Source organism: Theropithecus gelada, chromosome 8 (genome assembly GCF_003255815.1).
Source record: "Theropithecus gelada isolate Dixy chromosome 8, Tgel_1.0, whole genome shotgun sequence".
Classification (NCBI taxonomy): Eukaryota; Metazoa; Chordata; class Mammalia; order Primates; family Cercopithecidae; genus Theropithecus; species Theropithecus gelada.
In genome coordinates, this window is record NC_037676.1 from 145,776,029 (window position 1) to 145,787,763 (window position 11,735).

An 11,735-nucleotide genomic window follows, 5' to 3' on the forward strand; every position below is an offset into this window, starting at 1 on the left:
TGTGAGCACAAACCCGTGGACACAACACGCACGTGCGTGCACACGCGCACAAACGCGCACACGCACGTGTGTGCACACACACACAAACGCACACGCACGTGCGTGCAGACGCGCACAAACACGCACACAACATGCACATGCATGCACACACAAACATGCACACAACACACACATGCATACACATAAGCATAACACGCACATGCGTGCACACACGCACAAACATGCATACAACACACACGTGCATACACATGCGCAAACGCACACAACACGCACGTGCATACATGCGCGCAAACACGCACACAACACGCACGTGCATACACACGTGCACAAACACACATGCATGCACAAGCACACAAGCATGCACACAACACACACGTGCATACACATGCACACAAACACGCACTGCATACACGCGCCCAACGCCCACACAACACGCACGTGCATGCAAACGCGCACAAACGCGTTCATTAGTCGCTACTCAGGCTTCTGGAGTCTCCTGCCACTATGAGCAAGGATTCTGGGCCCACACCCAGCTAATGGGCTCCAGCTGGACCAGAGCTAGAAGCCCGCCAGGCAGAGTTGGGTACCCCCCGCTTTAGGTGCCCATCACCAGCCAAAGCTCTCAGGCCTGCCTGTGTTCAGCCTGGGGTACACAGCAGTTCTGGGTTTCTGATTACCTAAGATAACGTTTCCTTCTGTTGGCATCTGAATTTCCAGTTATTTGTGGCTGCAGCATCCCAATGCACACACCATCAGAAATCTCCTTCAGCGTACTAGCCTCAGACCTACCAGGGCAGAGACCTTGTCTTGTTTGCTGGAAGATCACCTAGCAGCAGGTGCTAATACACATTTGTTGGATGAATGAGGGAGCGTGACAGAGCCTTCGGGGTGAGGCTCAGGCCAGGCCAGCCAGGCAGGGTGGGGGTCTGCTGTGGCCCCAGAGGTCTTGGAGGGAAAGGCCAAGAGGCAGAATGTGGTGGTGAAGAGTGGAGGGTGCAGAGCCCCAGGCTGCCACAACACCCCTGCCCTGAACACCTCCAGCTGGGCTCAAGGTTGGGCTGCAGGATCTGGGTGAGCAAAAGAGCCTGCAGCCTCCTTGCCCAACCCTGCCCCAGCCAGGACCTTGACCCATCAGGAGTGGCTGCTAGGACAGGGCAGGGGGAAGCAGCCCCCAACACCTGCGGCCTTGCAGGGATGCTATGTGCCCAGCTCGTTCCATCTTCACCATGGAGACTGCAGCACAACAGCTCACCACGTGCTGGCCCTGTCACCCAGCAGGGACGGGCTGCCACACCCCAGGGCGCTGGCTTCCAGGGGCAGCAGTGTGTGGGCTCCTTGGCTGCCGGGGTCACGGAGGAAAGCCAGCTCTGCCCAGCAGTGTGTCCTGAGATGAAACCTTAGACCCAGCTCGTCTGCAAAACAGTACCCAAGCCCGGTGTAGTGGCTCAGCCCTGGAATCCCAGCACTTTGGGAGGCTGAGGCAGGAGGATCGCTTGAGCTTAGAAGTTCAAGACCAGCCTGGGCAACATAATGAGACCTTTCTACTAAAAATTAAATAATTCTAAAAACTCAGGGCCAGGTGTGGTGGCTCACGCCTCTAATCCCAGCACTTTGGAAGGCCAAGGCGGGCGGATCACAAGGTCAAGAGATCGAGACCAGCCTGGCCAACATGGTGAAACCCCATCTCTACTAAAAATACAAAAAAATTAGCCTGGTGTGGTAGCAGGCACCTGTAATCCCAGATACTCCGGAGTGTGAGACAGAAGAATTGCTTGAACCTGGGAGGCAGAGATTGTAGTGAGCTGAGGTCATGCCATTGCACTCCAGTCTGGGCAAAAAAGAGCAAAACTCCAGCTCACACACACACACACACACACACACACAAAATTAGCCAGGCACAGTGGTGCACGCCTGTAGTCCCAGCTACTCGGGAGGCTGAGGCAGGAGAATCGCTTGAACCTGGGAGGCAGAGGTTGCAGTGAGCTGAGATCACGCCACTGCACTCCAGCCTGGTGACAGAGCGAGACTCAGTCTCAAAACAAAAACAAAAACTTAGCCAGGTGTGGTGCTGAGCACCTGTAGTCCTAGCTACTCAGGAGACTGACAAGAGAGGATCACTTGAGCCCAGGAGGTCGAAGTTGTAATGAGCAGGGATTGCACCACTGCTCTCCAGCCTGGGCGACAGAGAGATCTTGCCTCATACAAAACAAAACAAACAATAAAAAATACGCAAAAGAGCCAGGAAACAGCACAAGAAGGGACCCACAGGGCACCACCTCGTCCCCACTGTGTTCAGGCCTGGCAGTCGGGCCCAAGCCCAAATGGCCCCATCCACAACCTCAGAGCAGCTGGGAGGGCCGGGTGTGAGGACTACCATGTACAAGGGCGGGCCCAAGGCCCCTGGCCCCGGGCCCACCATGACTTAGGTCAGCAGGGCACTGAGGGAGCCTGTGCCGAGACTGGGTGTTGCTACTGGGCACTAGATTTTTAAAATAACGGCTATAATGAGACATAATTATATAATTCCCATATCATACAATTCATCCATTTAAAGTGTGCAATTCTGTGGGTTTTAGCATATTCAGAGGTATGCAAACACCACCACGGCCAATATCAAAACACTTCCTCACCCCAGCAAGAAACCCCAAACCAGCAACCGTCGCTCCCACTCCCTCCCCCGGACACCGGCAGCGCCATCTCCCTTCTGCCCTCTGGACGTGCCCATTCTGGACACGTCATGTGAGCGGGATCACGCCATCTGCTCCTTGTGCCTGGATTTTCACTTAGCATGATGTCTCCGAGGTCCGTCTGTGTCGTCCAGTGCCTCAGGGTCTTGTTCCTTTTGACCGTGGGCGCCATTCCATGGCCTGGATTCCAGCGCCTGGACTGGCCATGTTTAGTCTATGTATGCCTCAGTGAATGGATGGGGTTTCCACCTTGCTGCTATGGCAAAGGATGCTGCCGTATGGCCAAGGATGCTGCGGCGAAGTTTGGTGCACAGGCATCTGTTCAAGTCTTTGCTTTCGGTTCCTGTGGGTGGAGCTAGGAGTGGAATTGCTGGGTCACAGGGTGACTCTTGGAGGAGCTGCCAGGCTTATTCCAGAGGGCCACATGGGTTGACATTCCCACCAGCACTGCACAGCGTTCCAGTGACTCCATGTCATCCCGTGCTGGTTATTCACCTTTAGTAATACGACCATCCTTGTGGGTGTGCAGTATCTCTCTGTGGATTCCATTTGCATTTCCTTGATGACTAAGTATGTTGAGCATCTTTGCATTTGCTTGAGGGCAAGTTCTACATTTTGTATATCTTTGGAATATCTGCCCAGACCCTTTGGCACAGGCCCAAAGTTGTTTGTTTGTTTGTTTGTTTTTGAGAGGGAGTCTCACTCTGCCACCCAGGCTGGAGTACAATGGCATGATCTCGGCTCACTGCAACCTCCGCCTCCCAGGTTCAAGCGATTCTCCTGCCTCAACCTCCGCCTCCCAGGTTCAAGCGATTCTCCTGCCTCAACCTCCGCCTCCCAGGTTCAAGCGATTCTCCTGCCTCAACCTCCCGAATAGCTGGGACTACAGGCATGCGCCACCACGCCCGGTTAATTTTGTATTTTTAGTGGAGACGGGGTTTCACCATGTTGGTCAGGTTGATCTTGAACTCCCAACCTCAGGTGATCTGCCCAGGCACAGGTCCAGAATTTTAAGAAAAACCACAAAGCCCTACGAAGTTTGAGCCTAGCAGGATGGGGCGCCAGGCCGAGGTTCCTCGGGACGCACGAGGCTGGTGCTCCAGGCCGACTTGCGGGAAGAGGGGGCAGGAAGGGGGCCGGGGGCGGGCTCTCCGGGACAGTTCCGGGAGGGTGTCCTGGGCGGGCCCTGCCTCGGGTCGCAGTTTCACTTTTAGGTTTGGGCACCTCCGCGGAATTCCGCTCGCCGGACAGCTCCCAGGGAGACCAGACGCGCCCCTCGGGCCACCGACGGTCACGGTGAGCTGCTGCCCCGCTCCCTCCCCTGGCCTGGCTGGAGCTCCTGGGTGGGGCCGGTCGCTGGCTCCCGGGTCGGGGATGCTGACCTTGCTGCGCCCCTGCGTCCACGGTCCCAGCGTTCACCCGGAAGGCTCCGCGCCGCACACTGGGGCGGAAGGTCCAGGCTTCGGGGAGGGAAAGTCCAGGCTGCGGGGAGGGAAGGTCCGGGCTGCGGGGAGGGAAGGTCCGGGCTGCGGGGAGGGAAGGTCCGGGCTGCGGGGAGGGAAGCTCCAGGCTGCGGGGAAGGCTGCCCTTGGCCAGCCCAGGGGCCCCGCCTTTGGACCTGGGCTTGGGCTTGACTCCCAGGTCCGCCGTCCAGGTCCAGGTGTCCGGGCTGGTGTTCGTCCCGCCCCCAGCTGCCTTCTGGGCCCAGCCTCCACTTTCAGCAGGGCCGGCACTCAGAGGCTTCCTGGGGCAGCCGCGGCCCCTCCACTGGGGCCCAGGTGACCCCTATTCCAGCAGAGGCCCGCTATGGCCTCTAACGCCTGAAGCCTCCGCCTTGGACAGGTGGCCTAGACACAGAGAAGGCCCTGGAGGACGCAGCTGGGATGGGGCGACACTCTGGCTGGGTCTTACAGTGAGTCCCTGTGCCTTTTCAGGAGGTGACAGCTTGTTTCCTCGCAGCCAGAGGCAGCCATTCTAGCGGACAGAGCCCTCTGTGTTAGAGCAGGTCTGGGCATCAGGCCCCATTGTCCCGGGCTGGAGGTGCTCATGGCCCCGTAGACAGCAGGGAGGACACTATTTCTGTGTTGGGGAGCAGCCAGGGACAGGAGTTTTCTGCCAGCGGGAGCATCCCAGGATGAGCTGGGCAGGCCTGCTCTCGAGGGAGGGAGTCCCCCACCATGGGAGGCATCCAGGTACTGACCGTTCTCCCACTCCCTCCTGCCCCCCGCGGAGGGCACGATGCCTCACCCATTTTCCCTCCTCAGGAGCATGGGGTCAGCCTTTGAGTGGGTGGTCCGGAGAGTGGTCCAGGAGCTGGACCACAGTGGGGAGCTCATCCCCATGACCAGCCCAAAGGACTCCCCTGGCTTCCAGCCCTACTTCCTGGTGGTCAGGAAGCCCTCAAGCTCATGGTTCTGGAAACCGTGTTATAAGCCTCTCAACCTGTCAATCAAGGACATCCTGGAGCCGGATGCCCCAGAACCAGGTGCCTGACGTGGTGCTGAGGCAGAGCCCCAGGGAGGCTGGGTGGGAGAGGGCAGTGGGCCAGGTCCAGCCAGCCACCTGCCATGCTCTGCAGGCTCTAGCTCTGGGCCTCCCTTCCAGAGGGCAGGGCTTTTCCAAAGGTCCCTCTGCCCTGGTTATGGGACAGGGCTGGTGGGGGCAGGGGAGAGGCGGGGTGGGTGGGCAGGGCCTCAGGTCTGGCCTTGCTTTAGATTTGCAGCGTGGCAGCACCTTCCACTTCTACGATGCCGTGGATGGGCAGCTACGGGGCGGCGTGGAACTGTCAGCCCCAGGACAGGCGAAGATCGCAGGCGGGGCCTCGGTGTCTGACAGCTCCAGCACCTCAATGCATGTGTACTCACTGAGTGTGGACCCGAACACCTGGCAGACCCTGCTCCATGAGAGGTGGGCCCAAAGAGGGCAGGGCCCCACCGACCCCAAGCAACCCTGCTTTTATTTATTTATTTTTAGCCGGGTGTGGTGGCTCACGCCTGTATTCCCAGCACTTTGGGAGGCTGAGGCAGGTGGATCACCTGAGGTCAGAAGTTCAAGACCAGCCTGGTGAACATGGTGAAACCCTGTCTCTACTAAATACACAAAAATTAGCCGGGTGTGGTGGCAGACACCTGTAATCCCAGCTACTCAGGAGGCTGAGGCAGGAGAATGGCGTGAACCCAGGAGGCGGAGCTTGCAGTGAGCCGAGATCACACCACTGCACTCCAGCCTGGGTGACAGAGCAAGACTCCGTCTCAAAAAAAAAAAAAAAAAAATTTATTTATTTTTTAAATTATTTTTTGAGGTGAGGTTTTGCTGTCTTGGCCAGGGTGGTCTTGAACTCCTGGTCTCAAGCAATCCTCCTGCCTCGGCCTCCCAAAGGGCTGGGATTACAGGGTGAGCCACTGTGCCCGGTCCCAGCCTTGCTCTTGGGAAGGTCACAACCTTGGGGCATCTGAAAAGTCCCAAAGGCAAAGGAGCGCTGTGGCTGGAACCGGGTTGTGGAAGGACGCTGCAGGGGTCATCTGGGGCCTCAGCTGCCAGCACTGGATCCTAAGGACCAGACTGAGCCCCAGGCTGCTGTGAGGACAAGTGGTGGTGTGAACATAGGGGCCCAGATGAGGGGGCTGCTCCCCGAGTCTGGACTTGGAGTCCCCGAGTCCACCTTTCCCCATGGGATCCCGTCCCCGTGGAGAGCCCACAGAGAGGCTACTGGTGCCCTGGCATCCACAGACGTCTGGAGGCCCCTCTGCACCACCTCCCCCAGTGGCATGGGGCTGTGAGGGGAGGGAAGACATCTTCGGGGACTGTGGCCCAGTGAGCTTGTGGCTTCTCGGACCACAGGCACCTGCAGCAGCCAGAGCACAAAATCCTGCAGCAGCTGCGGAGCCGCGGGGACAACGTATATGTGGTGACGGAGGTGCTACAGACGCAGAAGGAGGTGGAAGTCACACAGACCCACAAGCGGGAGGGTTCGGGCCAGTTTTCCCTGCCGGGAGCCATGTGCTTGCAGGTATGTAGCCAGCCCCGGGCCACACTTGGCCCCACATGGGCATGCAGCGGCGGGTGATGGAGGCTGCGGGGCTGGGCTCTGCCAAGGCCCCTCAGAGCAGCTCCCAGCCCTGTGCTTGGCTGCGGAGCTGAAGTCACCTGGTGGCAGGCCTGCCCCCAGCACCCAGCCCACACCTGCACCCAGCCCACACCCATACCCCACAGTCTGGTGCCCAGGGCCCAGCCCTGAGCCCATCTTCATGCCTCAGGGTGAGGGCCAGGGCCACCTGAGCCAGAAGAAGACGGTCACCATCCCCTCGGGCAGCATCCTCGCATTCCGAGTGGCCCAGCTGGTTATTAACTCTGACTTGGGTGAGCTGGAGTTGGGGGTGTCTCGGGCCCAGGCTCTGGAAGAGAAGCAGGGAGGCCTGGGGAGAGCTACCTGCCAGCATGGGCTGCTGTGGGCCCCTGGCTGAACAACGTCCTGTGTCTGGCAGGTGGCTGAGGTCCTGTGCTCTGGTGTGTGGGTGATTGGGCAGGGCCTGAGCTGGAAGGGAGCTCCCAGTAGGGGAGGGGAGGGGAGGCTGGGATCTAGGTGACATGCCTGTCCCTGTCTGTTCCCACCTGGCTGGCAGACATCCTTCTCTTCCCGGATAAGAAGCAGAGGACCTTCCAGCCGCCCCCGACAGGTGAGAACCGAGAGACCCCAGCGTGGGGTGTTCAGTGGGAAAAGCACGCTTCCTTGGCAATTGAGGCTTTCTTCTCACGTTCTCAGGGCATAGGGAGGCCGGGCAGCCCCCTGAGGCGGTGGGCACCCCCCATACACACACAAGGGGTGACACAGGACAGCTGACCCTGGGCCTCCCTGGCCCCCCCCGCCCTGGGCTGCCATTGTTAGAGGTGGTGACCGGGGCTGTGACGGCCCAGGGAAGGCCTCAGCCCTCTCTGGCTCAGACACCCATCTCCTGCACTGACCACCCCTGCCCTCCCATACCCCTGCCCAGGCCACAAGCCTTCCAGGAGTGTAGGCGCCTGGCCACAGCTGCACTCAGTCCTCTCCATGATGGGGTGCCTCCACAACTTCTCGGCAGGTCAGTACCCTCCTGACCGCCCTGGGGACCTTTGGTGGGCTCTCCTTCTGCCCCCTGGGGTCTGCCTATCCTGACCAAGGCTTTCCAGGGCCCTGTAAGCACCTAGGCAGTGCCAGCTCCTCTGTTCCTACAGATGGGGTCCCTGCGGAGGGGACGTTCACTGAAGACTTCCAGGGCCTAAGGGCAGAGGTGGAGGCCATCTCCAAGGAACTGGAGCTCTTGGACAGAGAGCTGTGCCAGCTGCTGCTGGAGGGCCTGGAGGGGGTGCTGCGGGACCAGCTGGCCCTGCGAGCCTTGGAGGAGGCGGTGAGCAGGGGAGGGTGCCCGGGGCACACAGGGCCTGCCCAGCCAGCCAGGCTCACCTGCCCCTCCCATGCCCACAGCTGGAGCAGGGCCCGAGCATTGGGCCAGTGGAGCCCCTGGACGGTCCAGCAGGTGCTGTCCTGGAGTGCCTGGTGTTGGAATCCAGAATGCTGGTGCCAGAACTTGCCGTCCCCGTTGTCTACCTGCTGGGGGCGCTGACCAGTGAGCGGCCCCTGGGGGCAAGTGGGGAGTGGGAGGGAGAGAGGTGGGCGTTCCCAGATGGGCCTTCAGGAACCGCCTCTTACCTGACTCTCTCCCAGTGCTGAGTGAAATGCAGCACGAGCTGCTGGCGGAGGCGCTGGAGTCGCAGACCCTGTTGGGGCCGCTCGAGCTGGTGAGAGGGTTCGGGCTGCAGGAGGATGGGCTGAGCCAGTGGAAGGGGCCCTGTTGCACCTGAGAAGGGATGGTATGGGCAGGCCCAAGGTGCCCAGGTTTCCCCATCTGACAAACTCCTGCCCTGTCTTGGCAGGTGGGCAGCCTCTTGGAGCAAAGTGCCCCGTGGCAGGAGCGCAGCACCGTGTCCCTGCCCCCCGGGCTCCTGGGGAGCAGCTGGGGTGAAGGGGCACCGGCCTGGGTCTTGCTGGAGGAGTGTGGCCTGGAGCTGGGGGAGGACACGCCCCATGTGTGCTGGGAGCCGCAGGCCCAGGGCCGCATGTGTGCACTCTACGCCTCCCTGGCACTGCTATCAGGACTGAGCCAGGAGCCCCACTAGCCTGTGCCCAGCATGGCCTGGCAGCTCTCCAGCAGGGCAGAGTGTTTGCCCACCAGCTACCAGCCCTAGGAAGGCCAGAAGCCCAGCAGCCACGTGGCCAGTCTACCATGGGGCCCAGGAGCTGGGGAAACACAGTAAAGGTGGTGTACGAAGGAAAGGCTGGTAGCAGAGTTTTTGAGGGGTCCTGGATCTGGGTAGGGTGGGTAGGGGTGGGGACAGTACCTATGCAGGATCAGGAGGGACATCAGGGCCACGTGCAGGTGTGTCTGCATCGTCCGGCTTCTTTTGCACCCTAGAGCTAAGGGGAGCCCCATGCTGGGCTTGGCTGCTCTAGAGTAATGGGCCCGTGGCCCTGCCCACCCCTGTCTGTGTGTTTCTCTGCCTGTGAGGAAGGGCAGGGCGATTTAGGTGAGACAGTTCCACCAGGCGTGTCCATGGCTGAGGCATGGCAGGAACCTCTGCTTCAGGGAGCTTGAGGCGTGTGCCGCAGAAGGGCGTGGCCATCCTCGGCCCACAGGTGCTTTAGGGGTGCAGGTGTGACTGATGACAGGCCCTGCCTTCCTGGGGCCACACAGGAGGTTCCCGGGGAAGCAATACTAAAGAAACTTACCTTTAGTCCGTTTCACCCTCATCTGCTCGCCTGAGCTAAGAGCCTGGAGAGAGGAGGTCCCCTGGCCTGTGGGAATTAAGCAGGTCCAGAGGCACATCAAGTTGCTTACTTGCAGGAGCTCAGCAGCTGTGGCCTCCAGGTCCAGGGAGGGACACGCAACACTTGGTGTGGCCAGGGAGTTATTGTTCCTGGGAGAGTGGACAGCCTTCCTTGGTAGGGACCAGTCTACCTGCACACGATGGCTAGCCTTCCCTGCTTCTAGCAGGGCACACAATGGCCACACAACTTGCAGAGCTTGCAAAAGAGAAGGAACAGTGGACTCAGCTACAACTGGGACATTAAATCCACCAGAAAACCTGGTATCCAGGCCCAACAGTGATCTTTTTTTTAAATTTTATTTTTATTTTTATTTATTTATGTATATTTTGAGACAGAGTCTCTCTCTGTCGCCAGGCTGGAGTGCAGTAGCGTGATCTCGGCTCACTGCAACCTCTGCCTCCCGCAGTTCTCCTGCCTCAGCCTCCCAAGTAGCTGAGACTACAGGCGCGCACCACCACACCCGGCTAATTTTTGCATTTTTACTAGATACGGGGTTTCTCCATGTTGGCCAGGATGGTCCCGATCTCTTGACCTTGTGATCCATCCACCTCAGCCTCTCAAAGTATTGGGAATACAGGTGTGAGCCACCTCGCCCGGCGGACTTTTTAAAAAAATTTTTTTTAAGAGACAGGGTCCTGTTCTGTCGCCCAGGCTGCGTAGTGACACAATCATGGTTCATAGCAGCCTCGATCTCCTGAGCTCAAGGAGATCTCCCGCCTCAGCCTGCTGAGTAGCTGGACTATAAGCACATACCACCAGTCCTGGCTAATTTTTTAATGTTTTGTAGACATGGGATATTGCTATGAATAGTGACATTAACATTGAAATAGGAGACAAAGCAAACTCCAGATATCTCAGATCCAAGTTACAGAACTTCCTAGACACTCCCACCCACAGTGTAGGAACAAACTCAACGCCTCTCAGACTCATGGTCCTCCTTTGAAAACCCTTTCGGGTGACTCGAAAGGGTGAGTGGGGTAGGAGTAGCCCGGGTCCAAGAAAGCATTTGAAATGGGCAGGCACACAAGGCAAAGCCTCGGCGCCCTGAGACCATCAAGGCCATGCCACGCGATAGGCCACACCTGAGCTCCATCTTGAGTGTTGCGCCACCAGTGAGCTCTCGGCAACATTGCCCATTAGAGATTAGGCATCAAGGCCAAGACTGTCCTGGCCCGCTGGCTAGAGGTGGAAAGGGAATGAGTGTCAGGGTGCACCTGCCCTCTTGCCCTCCAATCTTAGACCCCGTTGGAAGATTTGCCCTGGGGTGGGCTCTCTGCAGGTGGGTCTGATGGACCCCGGGGGCCACAGCATCCCCATGGAGGGACCAGCCCCCTGTGCCACCTGGAGCCTCCCAGGAATTCCAGCAGGGAAGAGTCACACTCCAGAGACCAGGTGGACTTTACATGAACCTCACTCCTCCTGGCAGGGCAACCAGGTTCTGGGCAGTGCCAGAGCAAGGCGGGGCTGGACACATTCCTAACAGGCAGCTGTGTGGTGCAAGCCATGCCTGTACTGCAGACAGCCTGCTGCAGGATGGCACAGACTCTCCTGGGCACCATGAGGGAGGGGAGGAGCACGGGGTGCTGCCTGCACACCGCAGTGCGCTCCCCGCCTGAGCCCCCATCTGGAGTGAGCATAACATCACTGTTGGGTTTGCCCGCAAGACTGTCCAGCGTGCTGTGCGGTGTGGGCATGCCTCTGCTAGGCTGGCAGCACATGCTTGCCCTGGGGGCTGGCTCCTGGTTGCAAAGTGAGCAAGGAGGCCGGGCTTGCTTCCCTCTTTGGGGCTGCTACCGAGAGGATCCATGTGGCTGTGTCCTAAAACCCGTCCCTGCCAGTGCTGAGGGTGTGCCCCCCATGGGTGCTCCCAGCCTGTCCTTGGAGGTGCGGACCTCGGACAGATGGCTGGCTTGAGAGCTTCCTGAAGGCTAGCACGGACGTCCAAGGTGCTTCCATCTGACCTTCACTGGGCATCTGGTGGCCTCTGGCCTCTCTGACTTTCTATTGATCTGTTTCTTGTATGTTGAATCCCGTTTTGGTATCTGCTGTGGAGGATCCAAACTAATCCACCAAACCTTGCCCCCTGCTCCACAGAGACCCATGCCCTTGACCTGATCCTCAGCTTCCCGCATATGACCTGCAAAGAGACCCTCACCCCAGTGCTGACAGCTCTAACCCCATCCATT

At 59.1% G+C, this 11,735-nt stretch overlaps 1 protein-coding gene across 2 annotated transcripts; it reads left to right on the plus strand.

Annotated features, from left to right (window-relative positions):
• Window positions 1–3,852: 3,852 nt before the first annotated feature.
• GSDMD (gasdermin D) lies at window positions 3,853–8,997 on the plus strand. Of its 2 annotated transcripts, XM_025394739.1 has the most exons (11): window positions 3,853–3,983; window positions 4,952–5,172; window positions 5,402–5,594; window positions 6,528–6,696; window positions 6,944–7,046; window positions 7,310–7,363; window positions 7,679–7,765; window positions 7,899–8,071; window positions 8,149–8,290; window positions 8,389–8,462; window positions 8,598–8,997. In XM_025394739.1, exons 2-11 carry the CDS (start codon window positions 4,956–4,958, stop codon window positions 8,838–8,840), a joined length of 1,455 nt encoding a protein of 484 aa, XP_025250524.1. In that variant the 5' UTR covers window positions 3,853–3,983; window positions 4,952–4,955; the 3' UTR covers window positions 8,841–8,997. The 2 variants fall into 2 exon arrangements, with proteins under 2 accessions (XP_025250524.1, XP_025250522.1); XM_025394737.1 differs by having other exon boundaries at window positions 3,879–3,983; window positions 4,952–5,594.
• The last annotated feature ends 2,738 nt before the right edge of the window (window positions 8,998–11,735 follow it).